This window comes from Carcharodon carcharias, chromosome 21 (genome assembly GCF_017639515.1).
Source record: "Carcharodon carcharias isolate sCarCar2 chromosome 21, sCarCar2.pri, whole genome shotgun sequence".
NCBI lineage: Eukaryota > Metazoa > Chordata > Chondrichthyes > Lamniformes > Lamnidae > Carcharodon > Carcharodon carcharias.
In genome coordinates, this window is record NC_054487.1 from 85,940,839 (window position 1) to 85,960,540 (window position 19,702).

A 19,702-nucleotide genomic window follows, 5' to 3' on the forward strand; every position below is an offset into this window, starting at 1 on the left:
TCATGTTTCTGGGAGGGAGGAGAAGGAGTGAGGGCGGATCACTCCTTCTCCTCCCTCCCAGAAACATGATAGGGTCCCCCTTGTCCTCACTTATCACCCCACCAGCCTCCGCATTCAAAGGATCATCCTCCGCCATTTCCGCCAACTCCAGCATGATGCCACTACCAAACACATCTTCCCTTCACCCCCCTTATCAGCATTCCGTAGGGATCGCTCCCTCCGGGACACCCTGGTCCACTCCTCCATCACCCCCTACTCCTCAACCCCCTCCTATGGCACAACCCCTTGCCCACGCAAAAGATGCAACACCTGCCCCTTCACTTCCTCTCTCCTCACCGTCCAAGGACCCAAACACTCCTTTCAAGTGAAGCAGCATTTCACTTGCATTTCCCCCAACTTAGTCTACTGCATTCGTTGCTCCCAATGTGGTCTCCTCTACATTGGAGAGACCAAACGTAAACTGGGCGACCGCTTTGCAGAACACCTGCGGTCTGTCCGCAAGAATGACCCAAACCTCCCTGTCGCTTGCCATTTTAACACTCCACCCTGCTCTCTTGCCCACATGTCTGTCCTTGGCTTGCTGCATTGTTCCAGTGAAGCCCAACGCAAACTGGAGGAACAACACCTCATCTTCCGACTAGGGACTTTACAGCCTTCCGGACTGAATATTGAATTCAACAACTTTAGGTCGTGAGTCCCCTCCCCCATCCCCACCCCCTTTCTGTTTCCCCCTTTTTTTTTTCCCAATAAATTATAAAGATTTTCCTTTTCCCACCTATTTCCATTATATAAAATAAAAAAAACCCACTAGAGCTATACCTTGAGTGCCCTACCATCCATTCTTAATTAGCACATTCGTTTAGATAATATCACCAACTTTAACTTTAACACCTATGTGTTCTATTGTACTATTGTTGTTGACATCTTTTGATGATCTGCTTCTATCACTGCTTGTTTGTCGCTACAACCACACCAACCCCCTCCACCTCTCTGTCTCTCTATCTCTCCGCCCCCCACACACACACCTTAAACCAGCTTATATTTCAGCTCTTTCCTGGACTCGAACTCAAGTTCTGTCGAAACGTCAACTCTTTTCTTCTCCGCCGATGCTGCCAGACCTGCTGAGTTTTTCCAGGTAATTCTGTTTTTGTTTTGGATTTCCAGCATCCGCAGTTTTTTTGTTTTTATTTTTTTTTTCAACTTCAGGCCATTGGCCTGGTCACAGTTATCATCCAGCCTCATTGCCACTGATGAGAACAGGTATTAAAGCTTCCCATTGTTAACTCATGGATAAAGTACAGGTATAAACTTTTTAAAATTATGCATTTAATTTATTTTACACCATTATAATTTTTATTATTGCATAATTACATGGATATGAAAAGATCAATACTATATTGAGATCATATGTAATGATTTTAATGAAGATATTTGGTTTTGACTTTTCTTTGAGTTTCATTTGAACAGCAACATGGGCAATTAACTATCATTCCAGTTCAGATGTCTCAGTCACATTTATGGTCTCATTTATCATTTTTTCACCAGTCTAGATGTGCCTCCCAGTCTTTAGCAAGTTTCAACTTCAGGCCATTGGCCTGGTCACAGTTATCATCCAGCCTCATTGCCACTGATGAGAACAGGTCTTAAAGCTTCCCATTGTTAACTCATGGATAAAGTACAGGTATAAACTTTTTAAAATTATGCATTTAATTTATTTTACACCATCAGTTCTCATCAGTGGCAATGAGGCTGGATGATAACTGTGACCAGGCCAATGGCCTGAAGTTGAAACTTGCTAAAGACTGGGAGGCACATCTAGACTGGTGAAAAAATGATAAGTGAGACCATAAAAAATGAGAGAACCTGAAGTTGTGACGATAAAGCCAGAAAAGTATAAATTTTATTTTTATAAACTTGCCTGAAGTCAAGTTGAAGAAGCTGCGCTGGTGTGACGGACATCACTGTGACGGACATAACTCCTCCGCAAACTGCATTCAACATTTTTTAAGCCTCTATATTTATAGTAGTTATCCAAATATGCACATTTTTCTATTTTAGCCAGCACAGTTCCTAAAGTCAGAAGTACAATAGAGAACCAGAGAAAATAGCTCACTTTTCTAAACCAAACCCAAAACTAAAATGATTACCTAGGTGCGATCAAAATGTAGAATTGTGAAACATAATGGTTTTGATATGTGTTTTTATTGGAGTACAAAGCATGCAGAGCTTGTTATCCATTTTTAATCTCATGTATCGGGAAAGAGTAGGTGCAAAAGCTTTACCTGCAAGCTTAGTGGGAGCTCATGAATCCTAGTTGCTAGTGTCCGGATTTCTCGATCAGAGAGGATCCCTGATCGATCTGTGTCAACTTCATCAAAAACATCAGAAAGGTTTAGTGGCTGCAGTGCACTCATTACATAGTAAAAATATGAAAATGCAAACTGCATGTCTTCAGAATGACGAACTTTGTGGTTAGAAGTCTGGTCGAAAGCCTTTGGAAACCTGTCCAGAAATAAAACCATTTTGATAATCGAATCTAACAAATATCGTAAATAAAAACAGAAAATGCTGGAAATACTCACCAGGTCTGGCAGTATTTGTGGAGAGAGAAACAATTAATGTTTCAGGTTGTGACCTTTCATCAGAACTACCAAATATTAGGCCCCAAGTAGTAGCAAACCAGAGTACAACACAAATATCAATTACAAACAATGCTTCTTTCTGCTCTGTTTCTGTCAGTTTTCTTGTACTCTGTCACATTCCTAGAGTTAACCGGCTTGCTACTTTAAAGTTGTGCAGTCCTTGTTACCATCTATTACCTTCCAAATGGCATTCTTCACTAAGGATTGAAGAACGAGTGAGCAGGCTTTTTTAATAAAAACAAAAAAACTGTGGATGCTGGAAATCCAAAACAAAAACAGAATTACCTGGAAAAACTCAGCAGGTCTGGCAGCATCGGCGGAGAAGAAAAGAGTTGACGTTTCGAGTCCTCATGACCCTTCGACAGAACTTGAGTTCTGTCGAAGGGTCATGAGGACTCGAAACGTCAACTCTTTTCTTCTCCGCCGATGCTGCCAGACCTGCTGAGTTTTTCCAGGTAATTCTGTTTTTGTTTAGGCTTTTTTAATAGCCTGGGGGAAGGAACATGGTCATACTGCAGAGTCCAATTCCACACTTACCAGAGATCATGCACACATACTGTCAAGCAAGGGTCGCTGAATTTGGCCACCTGACCAACTGCAGGTCCCCTGACATTACCCAGTAGAGATCAGTAGAAATTTAACACAGACCTAGAATTGAATTAGAGGCTTTCTTGATCTGATGGACTCAGCTACTGCCCCTATATTATACTTCAAAACTAGTTCATGTGTTGTGAAAAGTGCTACAGAAAAATGTCTTTTTTTCTTCTTATCCAGATCATCCTTGGGAATCCTAAGCTAGTATTCTGAATATTTCAAACATAAGAATGGATTTTCACAGAAACTGAAGCTGGTGATACAATATGTAAATGGAAAAAGGACAAGCAATTGTTTAATTTTTGCTGGTTATCATTTATCAGTTCAGGTTTTTGGTACTAAGCATTGCATTACTTGGCACACTAAAATCATACATAGATTTAGTTCTAAATGCAGGACAAGGTTTCAGTAAGTTTTCAGCAATATCTTTGGATATATGTTAAAACACTCGAACACTTGCAAGTTCTAAAATTAAAGGCAATGCATGCTGCAGCTAAAAATTAAAAGCCTATTAAAAAGTACAGGTAGAACCTATAGGTATTTCATAATAAACATTATGAAAACTAGAAAGATAAAATTGTCAATATCTCACATAGCTTGAAGATCATCCATGATAAAACGGTCAATCATGTGAGGCATGTGGGCAGGAACTTTTCGAGAAGCAAATCCAAACTTTGTATTGAGAAGTTTATTTACATAGCGCAGTGAGTCTGCAAACGTGTCTTGGAGTTTTCTTCCCACCTGTTTATTGTCAGTGTGGTATGCAAGTGCCTTCTCCAGTTTTGCATCCTCCTGAAGTAAAATGTGATAGCTTTTGAAATATTTGCAGGCTAAATTTTTAGATGCTCAGCATTTTCAAGTGGAGCTGGCATTTATTTCCTTTGCATAATATCTACATTACATATATATTTAAATATTGAATTCTAAACTGTATTAAAAAATTATGACATAACCATAGGTTAGAGTTTAGTCCAACATATAGAGTATCAGTGTCAAAGCAAATAGCCAGCATTCTGATTAATTTCTACATATGGCTGTGTATCCCCTCATTCCATGTCACCCAGTAAATAGGGGCAGGGGTAGAAAGTGGTGGAGGAGCTGGAAAAATAAACATTCTACTTTTCTACTCAGTGATGTCAAATATTCCCAGAATGGATACAGCATACACAGAGTCAAGCTCTTTAAATTCTGCTCCAACAGTGGGACTTCGCAACTTTGCACAAGCCCTCAATAAGACAAAAATTTGCACTTATATTGCACTTACTTAACTTAGAAAAACTGAGGCCATTCACAGAGGTATAATCAAAATTAAAAAGTTGTCAAAGCAAAAGGAAATCGTAGGACAAATGACCAAATGCATGGACAAAAGGTATTTATAGGACAGGGAGGCTGAGCAGAAAAGCACAGTGATCAAGGAAAAGGGAAGCATAACTACTCAGACAGGTCTGGAGAGTTAAAGAGATAGGGAGAGGCAAGACCATCAAGAAATATAAACACAGAAGACGTGAATTTTAAATTGGGAAGCATTGGATTACCCAGAAAAATTGTATGTCAACAAGCAGAGGTGATAGGTGAGCAACCCTTGGTGCAGAATAGGAAACAAAAGTGTAGAGCTTTGTGATGAGCTGATGTTTACCGAGAATGAAAGATAGGAAGCCAATCTAAACAGCACTGGAACAGTTGAGGTTGGAGGCGGCATGCGAATCCGAGTGTTTCAACAGCAGTTGGGCCAAGGGAGGGTGAAAGCTAAGCTGTGTTTGGGGGGTGGAAGTGGGTAGTCTGTGCGATGGAGAGGACACAAGGTCAAATAGGAGGTTGCAAAGAGTCTGGTTTAGCTCGAGACACTGATGACGGGGATGGAATCAGAAGGGGAGGGACCAAAAACATTGGCTTCAATCTTTCAAATGTTTTCTACACACATCCATCCAAAATATTCTTAACCATTGACATGATCTGCCTCAATCACTCACTCTGGTGGTGCAATCCAAATCTCAAGCCTCTATGTAAAAAAAAAATTCATGTTTGCTGTCCTAAATATCTGGCAATAACTTAAATTTATGTTTCTCCATTCTAGACCCAATTGTATCTTATAGTAGGAAAATGATTCATAGTAAAAATGCTAATGAGATAGAGGGCTTTAAAAAGTTAGGAGGTTTTGATACAGAGAGTATGGAAAGACTATTTGCTTGGTTTGTGGAAGCAGAGAAAAAAGGTGAGTTCTCTGCTTTGGTTGGTTTTGAGGCAGACAGAACAAAGGCTTAGCAACAGTATGCTCTCCTGGGAGATACGAGTTTTAAATCGATTCCTTGGCCAGACCAGAGGTGCTACAACCATAAAAAAGAATCTGCTTTTGGATGCAGGTAACTCCGCTCAAGCTATGAAACACCAGAGCAGCTTTGGGGGATGGGAAGGCGGGAGGGGGTGAGGAGGTGTAAGCGGGGGAGGAAATCCAAAATAGTAGGTCTCCACTGAGGCAAGAGAGATTTTGTAGAATACTTAAAATATGAAAAGGAACTCCCCTCTAAACTTTCCCTCCCTTTTAAGTATATGCAGTGCTAGCAACAATGCTTTATTCTGAGAGCAACTACAGCATACCTGACACAAGATAGACAAATCCACACCATAAAATTTTAATAAATTTTTAGCATTATTTCAAAATAAGTTTCACTCTTTTGGCAATTTGTTACTATAAAGGCATTAAGTGAATACACACATTATAAATGACTTACTTCTAATAGATCCTGGAAATATCCTTGCTTTTCCCAGGGCAAAAATCCAGCATTACTCCCAGCATAATGCTGCAGCTTTCTGTTGGCATGTCCTGTACTGTTATTTTTAATTTCAATTTCTGCAGCCTCAGCAATAACCTCCTTCAGGACTCCATCCCTTTGCCCTTGGTGCTTGACTTTTCTTTCTATTCCTCTTACATTTTGATCTTGTTTTAACTTGCTGCTGTTATTTGGTATGAGAATATTAAGAATTTTCTGTGAAGTGATAGGTCTGATTTCAGCTTTTTGGAGGATTGGCAAATCTTTGGCAGGGCTTTTTAATAGGTTATTCATTTTCATTGCAAATAAGGAACTTAGAGACACTTGATTAGCAGCTTGTTCATTTCTTCCAACCTGCCCATTCTCAACTTGCTCTTCTGTTAAGTGGTTTTTAGCATCTTCATCCTTGTGAACATATCCTCTACCAGCAACTCTCCTGTCCAATAAGCCTACATTCTTTAACAAATTAATCTTCGCTGAGTGCTGAGACACAACGTCTTTACTTCCATTTTGTTTTGAAGATCGTGTAAGCTTTCTGAACGGCTCCAAAATCATCACCTTTGTTCGATTGTACCCTTTAAGTGTGATATCACCATCTTCTAATTTTGCATCCAATTCTTTCAAATCTTTCTGAACATCAACAGGCAGAAGTGATATGTTAATAAACTGAAGGCCGATTAGAAGACTGACATTCAACTTATCTAAAGTCCTTTCTTGAATTTTGGGGAATTGCAGTTCTTCAGCAATGTCTTTGAATGGAATCTCCATTTCTAATGGTGCTGCAGTGAGATTTGTAGCCTTTTCTTGCTTCTTTGAAATGACAGTTTGGTTTGATTTCTGACCTTCTCGGGTGTCAGCATCTACAGTGAGGTGCATTTTAAACTCTCTGTCACTTTTGTCCAGGAAAGTCAAATTGAAATGGATTGTGGTTGCATTCATTTCTCTGTGCATGATCAAGTGAATGGTCTTCCATTTGTTGGCCACAGAAGCATGGCGAATTATAGCATTATCAGTGAATGAGGCCTCTGTGATTTTGTGAGCAAAGCCCTCAAAATGGAAGTAAGGTGACGCCTCACCTTTTGGAAGCACGTAATGAGTCTGATTAAGAAGAAGGTTCACATCATACATCTGATCAAAGTGTTCTGTGGACAAAATAGTTCAACAAACCAAGTTAATAAAGAAAATAAAATATCCATAACAAGAGTGGTGGTTGAGCAGTAGGCAAAGAAAACATTGCTGGACTTTCAGGATCAATTCCATTTAAGCCTTTTCTGGTTATCAGACTTCGCATTTTTCCCCCATTTCTGGACAAGTGAAAATTAACTGAAGACAAATGTATACTTTTTGAGTCAGATATAAAATATATTCACAGAAAGCTGAGTAGTTGAAGAAAAAATAGCTTTGCCAGAAACAAATTCAATACTTAATATCTAATAAGTGCTTATAACTGTCTTCAGACGTTAATGCTAAAAGTTGACATGCATGACTGTTGTTTTGTATCTTCATAAATGATCTGGATCTAGGATTCACAAGCAATAGTCCCTCTGAGCTGCATGGCCACATTGTTCTAGATTACTATGTGCAGTGCACTAAACAAGCCATGCACAGCCAATGATCTCTTTAAGATGCACATATGCACATCCACACAGCAATCGTAAAGGGACCTGCGCAATGCAACAAACAGGCTGTGCACAATAAAGTAAAATCAGGGGGAATATAGTTAAATTTACTGATGACCCAAAATAATGATAACAAAGATGGCAGACTACAAATCTGAACAGGACAAGCCACAGGAGCATTTGCACATCCTTGGGAATTGAGCATACACATTGAAGATAGAAATTTAAAGTGCTTCGCGTGGGGGACAAAAAAAAAGCCAAGGAGGAGCTATTAATTCATTGGAAAGAAAATAATGTGAATGGAAAATTAAAGCACCATTGGAATTCTGAATGACAACAAGTTGCAGCTATTGTAACAACGTCCAGTGGTTCGATTAAGGCAAAACAGATTTTGATATGTACTAGGTCATGATATGAGCAAAATTAATACATTAACAGTTATTCATTCAATATTAGAACCTTGCTTCAGTAATACTAATGATTTACTAAATGCAATACACATTCAATAAAATAAAAGCAAAATACTCCACATGCTGGAAATCTGAAATAAAAACAGAAAATGCTTCTAGTCCAATATGACTCTTCTTTGAACTCCAAAGTTGAGTTCCGAAGAGTCATATTGGACTTGAAACGTTAACTCTGTTTCTCTCTCCACAGATGCTGGCAGGCCTGCTGAGTTTTTCCAGCATTTTCTGTTTTTATTACACATTCAATGAAATTTTATTTAATAAAGGCAGATACTCTCAAAACTTATGAACAAATAGAGCAAAGATCTGATCCATAGAATAATTAGGAGAAATTTATTTTGGCCAATGAAGAGGAAGTACTTTTGGAAATTCTTGCTTGCTCATTATTAGAAATTGCTGTTGCAAAACAAAATTTACACAAGTTGTCTCTGTTCCACTTCTTGTTTTCTGCTATCAAAATTGGATCACATCTGACTTTAAACAAAAAATTGGTGTGGAAAGAGATGAATTTAGCACAGGCTGAGAAATACAAAACTGTCATACTTAGATTTATTTAAAACATATGAATTAGAACTACAAAACATTCAGTTCCTACTTGGCTCAGTTGGTCACACTCCAATTAAAAGGCTGTATTTTTAAGCACAATTCCAAAGTATTTACAGCACAGGAACAGACCGTTCAGCACAACAAGCTCATATCCATGCTTCTGTTCTGTGAGCATACTCCCACCCTTCAACAGACACAATCAATATATCTTCCTATGTCGTTTTCCCTCATCTGTTTATCTAGCTTCTTAACTGCATCTATGCTCTTCGCCTTGACTACTTCATGTGGTACTAAGTTCCAGGTTCTCACCACTCTGGGTAAAGAGTTTCGCCTGAATTCCCACTTGGGTTTATTAGCAGCTATCTTACATTTACAGCCCGAGTTCTGGATTCCCTGCAAATGGAGACATCTCTTCTATATCTATCCTATCAAACCCTTTCATAACGTTGAAGGCCTCTATTGGGTCATCCATCAGTCTTCCCTCTTCTGGAAAAGAGAATCCCCAGCATGATCATCTTTTCTGATAGGTATAACTCCTCAGTTTTGGTATCATTCTAATAAATACCTCTAACATGTTTTTTATAATATGGAGACCAGAACTGTTCACAATTCTCCCAAGGGTAGTCTAGCCAAAGATCTATTTAACTTTAACGTAACTTCTCTGCTTTTCAATTCCATCCCTTCAAAAAGCAAACATTAGTGCTTTGTCTGCTTATTTTTTTTTTAAGGTCTTATTAACAAGCATTACTTTCAATGATCTGTTTCTCCATCTCATTTCGAGACTTATTTGATAAGGTGCCACATAAATGGTTTTTGCACAAGATAGGAGCTCATGTATTAGCATGGATTGAGGGTTGGTTAACACACAGAAGACAGAGTCTGGATTAATGGGTCTTTTTCAGATTGGAAAGACATAACTAGTAGAGTGCCACAAGGATCACTCCTATGGCTTCAATTATTTGTTATCTATATTAATGACTTGGAGGAAAGGGGGCAGACTATAATGTATCCAAGTTTGCTGACGATACAAAAATAGTTGGGAGGGCATGTTGTGATAAGGACATAAGGAATCTGCAAGGGGATACAGATAGGTTGAGTGAGTGGGCAAAAACTTGGCAGATGGAGTTTAATGTACACTTTGGTAGGAAAAATCAAAAGGCAGACTATTATTTAAATGGAGAGTCCAAAAAAAAGTGCAGTACAGAGGGATCTGAGTATTCTTGCGCGTGAAACACAAAGTTAGCATGCAGGTGGCAACAAGTAATTAAGGCAGCATATGGAAACTCTAGGCTCCCCAACCAGGGGAAACATCCTCCCATCTACCCTGTCAAGCTCCTTAAGAATTTTATATGGTTCAATGAAATTACCTCTCATTCTTCTAACTCTTAGGGAATATAGGCCTAGTCTATTCAATCTTTCCTCATACCACAGTCCTCTCATCCCAACAATCTGTCTGGTGAACCTTTCTTGTACTCCCTTTACAGAAGTAAACCCATCCTTTGCTAGGGAGACCAAATTGCACATAGCACTTGAGGTGTCGTCTCACCAAGACCCTATATAATTGCAGTATGAGTTATTTACTCCTGTGCTCTGGCCCATTTGTAATCAAGGCTAACGCACAACATGCTTTCTTAATTACTTGCTGCACTTGTACATAAATTACAAAGTGAACATGCAAGGACATGCAGGTTCATCGGAATACCAACATCTCCCAGTTTCTCTGTGGCTGGAAAAGGCCAGAGGCTAGGAATCCTACAGCCAATAACTCACCCCCTGACTCCCCAAAGCCTGTCCACCATCAATAAGGCACAAGTCAGGGGTGTGATGGAATACTCTCCACTTGCCTGGATGAGTGCAGCTCCAACACCACCCAGCTGTGAGAGTGCAAAGATGCAGCAAAAGGGTTCAGTTAGGTTAAGTAAGTGTCAAGTTTGTGGCAGGTAGAATATAATGTGGAGAAAAGTGGAATTATCCACTTAAGGAAAATAGATCAGCAGAATTTTTTTGAGCCACCTGGAAGTTCCCCTCCAAGCCACACAGCATCCTGACTTGGAAATATACCACTGTTCCTTCACTGTTGCTGGGTCAAAATCCTTGGACCCCTCCTTAAAAGCACTGGGATGTACCTACGCAACATGGAATGCAACAGTTCAAGAAGGTGGCTCACTGCCACCTTCTCAAGGGCAACGAGGGATGGGCAGCGAATGCTGGCCTAGTCAATGATGTTCACATCCCATGAAAGAATGAAAAAAACATTAGATACTTGCTGTTCACAAATTGGCTCCCTACAGAACGGTGATTGTGCTTTTGAAGTAATTCTTTGGCTGAGGGTGTGATGAAATATAAATGCATGTTTCTATATATTAACTCATCCTTACAAATGCAAAATCGAAAAAAATTACCCATAGACATCCATATGGCAACTATTGCTGGTTTTAAAAGGCAAGTTCAGCAGAACTCACATTTGAATCTGATGTTCCTGATTATTCCAAAAGCAAACCCACTCAATCTGCAAGCTATCATCAGAGCTGGCAGGTAGAAGGAAAATGCATTTAGCACATCCCTAATTATCCTGTCCTTTCTCAGACAGCTTACATCATGGTTGTGGCACTGGTTCACTGCTTCCCTCTCCAAATAGTATTTGGCAAGTACAATGAATTTGGAGTAATAAGCATCACACTGGCAATATAAACAAAGTATATGCAAAGATGTTACATCAATGTTATACAATGCTCACACTAAAAGCATCAAGAGTGATTCGGGGATAATTCACAGGCCACATTAAGATGGGGCTTTATACAGCCAGTGAAAATCTAACTTGAGCTAATTAATATGCAAACCCAATGACACCTTTCAATAATCTATGTTCAATACTCCAACGGAGGAATGTAGAAGAGAAATTGCAGTTCACACTTACCCTCCCCACAATCGCCAGCATCAAACCCACATGATAGGACATTACAAGCTTGATCACAAAATTTATCAGCCAGCCAGGAGTTGGCACAACCTTGGTTACAATACGTTATTCCAGGGAGCCCTCCAGCAAACTGCCAGGCCTGCGCATTCACCACTCCTCCAGCACCACCGCCACGGTTACCTGCAATATTACCTGCAATTACATCAAACATATTTAGTAATTTACTTAAAATAAAAAAACAAACAGTTCAACAATAGATTACATTTAGATGGTACCTTTAATTTAGTAAACAACCCAAAATGCTTCACAGGAGTGTTATCAAACAAAATCTGATGCCAAGCCACATCATGGAGGCATTAGGATAGGTGACGGATTTTCAAGGAGCATCTTAAAGGAAGTGAAAGAGGTAGAAAGCTTAGAGCCCAAACAGCTGAAAGTATGGCCATCAATAATGGAGGGGATGTGCAAGAGGCTAGACATGGAAGAGCAGACAGCTCTGGGAAGTTGAAAGGCTAGTGTAAGTTACAGAGATAGGGAGAAAAAGAAGTTGTGGAAGGATTTTCAAACTAAATTGATTTAGCACCTTTAATGCAGCAGAGCATCCAAAGATGCTTCAGAGATTAAAAAATGATCTCATTCATCCTTGCAAGGTCTTTCACTTGCAATAAATGATATTTGATAAAATCTGGTTACGTTGTCTTAAAATTAAAGAGTTCATTTAAAAAAAATCTTTTGGAACACATTGCTTATTGCCCAAAGACAAATGGCGATCTGTTATTGGTTATTTTTGTAATCCATAGCTGAAATGTAACTTCCAGTGTGAACAAAACAGATGGCAACTTGAGATACGTCAAACAGAAAAGCATATCAAGTACTACAACTGGAATAAAAACTGAAAATGCTAGAAACACTCAGCACATCAGGCAGCATCTGTGGAGAGGGAAACAGTGTTAACGTTTCAGGTCGATGACATTTCATTAGAACTGGGAAAAGTCAGATATGTAATAGGTTTTGAGCATGGTATGGATGGGACAAGGATAAAAGAAAAGTCTGACAGGGTGGAAGATAGGACAGATTGAGTGACAGAAGAGTTGGCCTTTTAGCACAAAGAGTGGGACAAGAAAGGAAACAAAAAAACATCTGCTTATGGATGTGCTGCTGTCTAAAAGCAAAAACAAGAGAAAAAACAGAAACACGCAAAAGGTCTGAAATGGTTAAACTCAGAAGGTTTTTAAATTCGTTCATGAGTGCGTCGCTGGCTAGGCCAGCATTTATTGCCCATCCCTAATCGCCCTTGTTCAGAGGCCATTCAAGAGTCAACCTCATTGCTGTTGGTCTGGAGTCACATGTAGGCCAGACCAGGTAAGGATGGCAGATTTACTTCTCTAAAAGATGAACCAGATGGATTTTTTTATCACAATTGGCCATCAGACTTTTACTGAATTCAAATTTCGCCATTTGCCATGGTGGGATTCAAACCCAGGTCTCTGGAATACCAGTCAGTGACAGTACCAAGATGCCACTGCCTCAGGTTGCAAAACATCTAATCGAAAGATGAGGTGCTGTTCCTCAAGCTTACTCGAACAGTTCAGCAGGCCAAAGGCAGATGTCAGTGTGAGACCAAGGTGGAGAATTAAAATGACAAGCCACTAGTAGCTCTGGATTGTGTTTGCGGACTGAACGGAGATTTTCCACAGAGTGGTCACCTAGTCTGCATTTGGTCTCCCCAATGTAGCGACCACTGCATTGTGAGCTGTAAATACAGTAGACTAATTTGGAAGTACATGTAAATCGCTGCTTCACCTGGAGCCACAGATAGTGAGGAGAGAGAAGATAAAAGGGAAGGTATCACATCTACATGAAAAGTTGCCGTGGGAAGGAGATGGGGTGACATAGATTTTATGTTTCCCAGTTGATGAGGATGCAACATTAATGAACAGCATTGGCACTTTTCAAACCAGTTAGAATCTATTTAGATACAATCCATAACCAATTCTTTCTTCCTTGTTAAAACAAAATTGGGAATTTTTGAAGCTAATTGTGATATATATGCATTATGCTTAAATCTAGACATTGAAGGAAAATGCTGGTTACTTGGACAAAACAAAATAACAGAACAGCTGCACTGGTTCACTGTCATGTAATATCATTCCAGTTCTGTGTATAGGGAAGGCTCCTGTGGATGAATGCCAAATAAACTCTAATTCCACTCCTTTAAAGTCTGCAGCAATTTTTTGGCATCAGCCATTTAAATGCCAAGAACCCATGATATGACTAGCATACTTTTCTATTATATTTGTCAAATTCTACTTTAAAACACAAATGATAAAATTACAGGTCAGGTGCTTATGCTGCAAACGCTTAATAGTGCTCTAAGGTTTAAAGCAATACTCCAAGTTAGATTAACGGAAAACTTATAAAACTCAAGCTAACTTGTGATCAGAGCTGTCACTTTTGGCCAAGGACACAACACAACATTGTGTAACTGAGCCTTAGTTTCTATCACATTTCATAGGCTGACATCAGTGCACATTGGGAAAGATAGGAATTTTTGACTGCACAGCATATTTCTGTACCATGGCCTCAGTTACTCTAAAAAGATGAGCCTTGCAATTAGGAGGAAAGGCAATTAATGAAAAATATAACTTATCAATTCAAGAATACTTATGGAAAATGGTCACCCTACTGCGCTTCTTGAAACCAGCCAGACACTTAGCATTGCTTAGGGATATAATGTCTTTAAAGTTACAATTTTAACTAACACAAATTCCTGACTGAGCAAAGGCAGCTTACTTCCATAACCATAATGGCTATGTTTCAACTAATGAGAGGTATGTTCTCAAGTTCATTTTATTGAATGCAGCCAATGCTCCAAGTTACCTCAGTCCCTAATTAACTGAAAGTTTATGTCAACTGAACTTATGTTCTTATCTGTTTTGAACTATTAAGTACTTGCACAAAAGCATTTTAAAGTTAAAATTTAGGCAGGTTTTTAAATAAGCATATTAAGGCAAATTAAGTTTAATTTTATATTTACTGCAGTGTCAAATGCTCAGCTGCAGCTGTAAATATTTTTAATAATTTTGTATACTCTAAACATCTGTTCATCTACTACAACTACAATAAAAAAGTTAGAGACTCTAAAATGGCTCTAAAATACACACATAGCTATCCTGCCTAATTGTTAGCACATCCAAAATGCATAACAGAGTATACCAGACATATAATTAAAGCACTAATTTATCCACATTATTTTGCAATATCATACATGGTAATAGAACCTGTGATCAATGAGTCATTTCACTAAATGTGCAATTCAGTAATGCTGCTCATTCTAGTTTCATTATGACACTTCATTGCAGTGTTCTGAAAATGGCTCACAACTCAAATCATAAGTGATGATAGATTGCTTTAGGTATATTAAGTCACATCACCACAGACAGCAAAAACAGAACAATGAGGACAACCACCTGGTTTCTATCTCTATTCAAGGGAGCTTTCCCAACAAAGCTTGACATAAGGAAGAAAAGACAGGGAGAAGATTATTTCCAAATAATGATGCAAACATACCAAGCTCAATCAACTTCAGCTAGATTAGATAGACAAAATTGTCTGCTTAGATTCCTACATTACTACAGTGATTAAACTCCAACGTTTATTAAAATGAGTTCTTTCTTTCTTTAGATGATGTCTAAGAAATGGCCTGTTGTCATATCAAAGTGGATATGATAGATGCATCACCACAGCATGTAACTTACTAACCCTGGGTGCAAATGGCAGGGCTTGTAGTTATAATATTTATAAAACCCATAGTTTGAACATGTTGAATTTAATCTTCTCAAAAATTAATTCTAAGTGTGAATAAGTTGAGAAATAAACACTTTTTCATTCACTTTCCTGAGGGAGACATCATAAAGTGCAACTAAACTCCAAGTTTCACAATTGCTAACTGATAAGCAACAGGTTTGGAGTGTCTCCATCTAGATGTATTTGTAAACATGATGAAGTTGCCATCACAATGCATCCAAGTAAATTTTAATCCAGATTGTATACAAAAAATAAACTCATAGTTCACGTGTTGTAGGAAAAAAGTTGTTGCGGGCGCACTGAAGGTGGCGTTTTCATCTGGAAGGGTAGTGTAGATGGGTTCAATAGCTGGAGTCGTGTATCAGGATTACTACAGGATTCCCTCGAAGAGATTGATGCTCAGTAGGTCATGAAGTTAGTCACATGTAGTTTTTCTTGCCAGGAGGCCAGGTTTCTTTACATGTATACTTGAAATAGGCATCAGGTTAGGGGACAAAGATGTAGCAGTCTCCATGTTCAAAAAAGGCATAGGTGTTACTGCCTTGTTCTGCAGCTGGTAATCTGCAGTTGGTATCCTTTGCAGGCTGTCCAGGCTCTCCGTGGTTCTTGGGTTGATAGACTTGTTATCTGCAGCCAGTTCAGTCACATGATGCCACGTTTCAGTGCCTTCCATTGTCCACATAAATAGTCGTTTGGTAGTACAGAACTTGAGTATGGCTGAGAAAAGAGACGGGTCTAAGCTTTTCATCTTGCACTTATTAGGACACTGGCAAGAACACCATTATAAGGGGATAACAACAACTTATACTGTATGTGAAGACAGAGTGCTGATGCGTCAGCAAGTGGCATTGCCATGGAAAATCACTGATGGCGACTGACAGTTCACTGCCAAGCATTGTTTGAAATTTAAACCAGATAGTTTGATCTTGATTGTTCAAGGCATTACCCTGAGGAATGATTCAACGAATGGCTGTCACTTATTTTGTTTAGCTGAAACAGGAGCAATACATATACATGTTCTTTCATTCTGCAAAGAACAGGGCCCTGTGTGTTAATATAAGTAGCTTCCAATACACGCAAATGCGCCACATTGCGAACCCGACTGACAATCTTAAATTGGTTGTCAGTGTAATTCTTTAGCAAATGTTGCCCAATCCAGAATCACATCTAATGTTGGACACTGTTTTGAATTTTGCAAGCATGGGCTTATTAGGTACAGTCTGTATGCGGCTGGGACATGCTGTTTCATACGATATGCCAGTCTTTGGGACGTATGGCCTACATACCTAGCATTCATTGGCTCATTCCTCAGGGCAATGCCTTGTCCAATCAGGGTCAAGCTGCCTGGTTTAAATTTCAAACAATGCCTGGCAGTTAACTGTCAGTCACCATCACTGGTGCATTCTCCATGGCAATGCCACTGCCAACCAACCAGCACTCTCTTCACATACAGTATAAATTGTTGTTTTCCCCTTATATTGGTATTCTTGTGAGTGTCCTGATGAATGCAAGATGAAAAGCTTAGACATGTCTTTTTTTTCAGCAATTGTCCAAATAATGGGTTAGAGCCAGAGTGATTGATACAGAATGGGGAATGATTGATAACCCATCAACATACCAGCTATGATTAACTCATTGGAAAACCTTAATTTTCATTCTATCTTGATGGCTACAACATGCCTAACAACCACTGTTTGTTAGATCTGTTCCACTGAGCTGTAAGTATGGTCCCTTTGCTTCTGAGAAACCCATTTGCATTGCAGAACTTTCCAGAGGCATTTTCAGACAAGAGTTAATCGTTTGAGCAGAAATTGCAAAACATCACCTGACCCTTGGCAGCCATCTTAATAGCCTGTTTAGTATCTATTTTTTTGAAAAAGACAATTACAGAAAATTATATACTGAATGCAGTCCATGTTTCAAATTATGAGTAGGATATGCCTTCACTGGGCATGACATCCTAAACATTAGAGTTGGGATGCCTACTGCACGAGCAGTTCCTGAAATTCCAAACTCTACTCAGCTTTTGAGAGTGCGCCATGTAGGGCTGCACAGGACACAAGAGAAAAGAACCTTTAATTTAACCTACCAAGACAATCGCCTCCATCCCAGTCACAAGCTGAATTATTGCAAGCTTTATCACAATAGCCATCTTTAATCCATGACCCAGGACATCCATCAGCACAATTTGGAACTGGCCATGTGAGGTAAACCTAAAATTAAAAGTGAAAGTGTCTCAACCAAATAAGCTAAAAGCATTGTTAAATATAATGAGCCTCAATGCTTTCTTATATATTGTGAAATAAGTTGCACAATGAAATCTATCATACTGTTGCCTCACCAATGTATAATTTCAAATCATTAAGCAGATACCCCTGGGTTTACGCACTGATGGCAATAATTCTATTGTTTTGGTTGTATCAAAACTTAACTGCTATGCTTGTGTAGTTTTGTTGAAAAAGTGTATCTTGTTTGGTTTCCGGTTCAAAAGAGCTGCTTACCTTTTGTCCATTAGAATGAGAATAGAAATCATCAGGCCACACTTCTTTCCCGAACATTACATCATCATTTAGATAAATGAACTTTTGAGAAAGACCTGGAATTCGGTGTAGGTGTGTTTCAATAGCAGGGGAACTGAACGTTGGCAAATGGCTAACATTCCTGAAAATTTCCTAGAGAAAAATGGTCAAATGTGAAAGGCATTTATAAACGCATGATTCATTGGCTGAATCACTCCCATTTAATTGAACTTAGTAGCGTTCCAAATTTGATTCACAAACAGCATTTTCACAGCTGACTGAAATTGAAAAATAAACAGTTTTATCAAATACAAAAGGACCTGGACAGATTGGGGAGCAGGGCTGATGCAAATAAGCGGACATGTGTGAAGATTGGGAAAGGATAATAACAGCAGAATATAATCTAAATGGTGTTATTTCACAAAACATGACACAGGCGAGTGATTTAACAGCACTGGTGGACAAGTCATTGAAGACAACAGCTTAGTGTGTGCATCAGTTACAAAACAAGAGAGTAAGGAAGAAGGAAAGACAGCTGAGATTTAATTAAACACAGTTTGCAATGATTTATGAATAGACTTACAAGAGAAGCAGTGGGAAGTGATGGTAGCAGCAGAGTCAATACAGAGTTGGTTAAACAAGTGGAATCAAATTTGATGAAGGAGTATGAGCTGTATCATGGGATACAGCTCTTCCAGACACTGCCAGATAGGCTTTAATAGTCTTTTCCGGTCCTTTACATTGCTGTGTTTCTAGCCATCGGTATATATTCTAGCTTGTATATAGCAGAAAAAAAAACGATTGTGATGTTTTACTTATACTTTTTATTGACTTTAAATGTCCCATTTCACTCTGTTGCTCGATATTCTCCATACCTACAGGATTATTGTTTCGCCTTACTTGACAACGTTAACCCTATGTCATTACACAAAATAAATAAAAAAGAACTTGCCTGGTGTGTTACTATTGTAACACGTGGATTGTCCAAGTTTAACCAGGAAGGAATCTGACCATTTGTCACAATAAAGACATGTCGAATCCAAGGTGCATATCTCTCCACAGAACGCAAAGAATATCGCAGTTCTTCGTTGTCCTCAAATCGACTGGATGAAATATCATCATCCTGCTTGGACTTGTGGAGAAGAGTGAAGCTGGTGATGAATGGACTTACTCTGTTACAGCTATCAAATGTATGTAACCTACATTAATTATTTTAGTAAAATCATAAACAATCGCCACACCTAGCCCAATTGTCATATATAATAGCTTGAAATTTAACAATATTTTAACAATGTTCAGGTTCAAGATACAACATAATAAAATTTTTAAATGTTTAAAAGGATAAATTTACAAACAAAACATTTAACAAATCAACTTTAAACAAGAATGCATTCCCTAAAGAGTGAGTTATTTTACAGATAAACAAGCATATGAATTACTTTTTCAGCAAGTTTTACAAACTCACAATAAGGGGTATATTACTTAATAAAAAACCTGGATCATGCTCCAAAAATGAAGCTATGTTAAGACAGGATGCTATGAAATTAGGCACACCAATACTTTCCTAAATAGCACCGTCTTAATTTTTCTGGCAACGGGTAGGTCGCACTGCAGGTCCAAAGCAGGAGGCAAGCCTGGTTGGGCTAGCAGTGGGACCCAGGGTTTTAATTGGCTGCCACCAGCAATATACGAGGCCCTTGCCAGGGCAAGAGTCCAACTAAGAGGACAACTTGGCAGCCTTAGCAGCGCCACTGCCAGCAGTGCCAATGCTGAGGCTGCAACTCCAGGCAAAGGATACCTCAATGGCTGAGCATCCTGGATAA

General features: G+C 38.9%; 1 protein-coding gene across 4 annotated transcripts in view; it reads right to left on the bottom strand.

Moving 5' to 3' along the window:
* The window catches only part of gnptab (N-acetylglucosamine-1-phosphate transferase subunits alpha and beta), an 82,229-nt gene that overhangs the window by 13,536 nt on the left and 48,991 nt on the right, over positions 1 to 19,702 (bottom strand). For all 4 annotated transcript variants that reach the window (XM_041216033.1, XM_041216031.1, XM_041216029.1 and 1 more), the window contains 7 exons: positions 18,832 to 19,011; positions 17,862 to 18,032; positions 17,450 to 17,573; positions 11,554 to 11,745; positions 5,966 to 7,146; positions 3,829 to 4,028; positions 2,283 to 2,502 (listed from right to left, as the gene is read on the bottom strand). In XM_041216033.1, the coding sequence (XP_041071967.1) occupies positions 2,283 to 2,502; positions 3,829 to 4,028; positions 5,966 to 7,146; positions 11,554 to 11,745; positions 17,450 to 17,573; positions 17,862 to 18,032; positions 18,832 to 19,011 (2,268 nt within the window). The remainder of the gene's footprint in view (positions 1 to 2,282; positions 2,503 to 3,828; positions 4,029 to 5,965; positions 7,147 to 11,553; positions 11,746 to 17,449; positions 17,574 to 17,861; positions 18,033 to 18,831; positions 19,012 to 19,702) is intronic.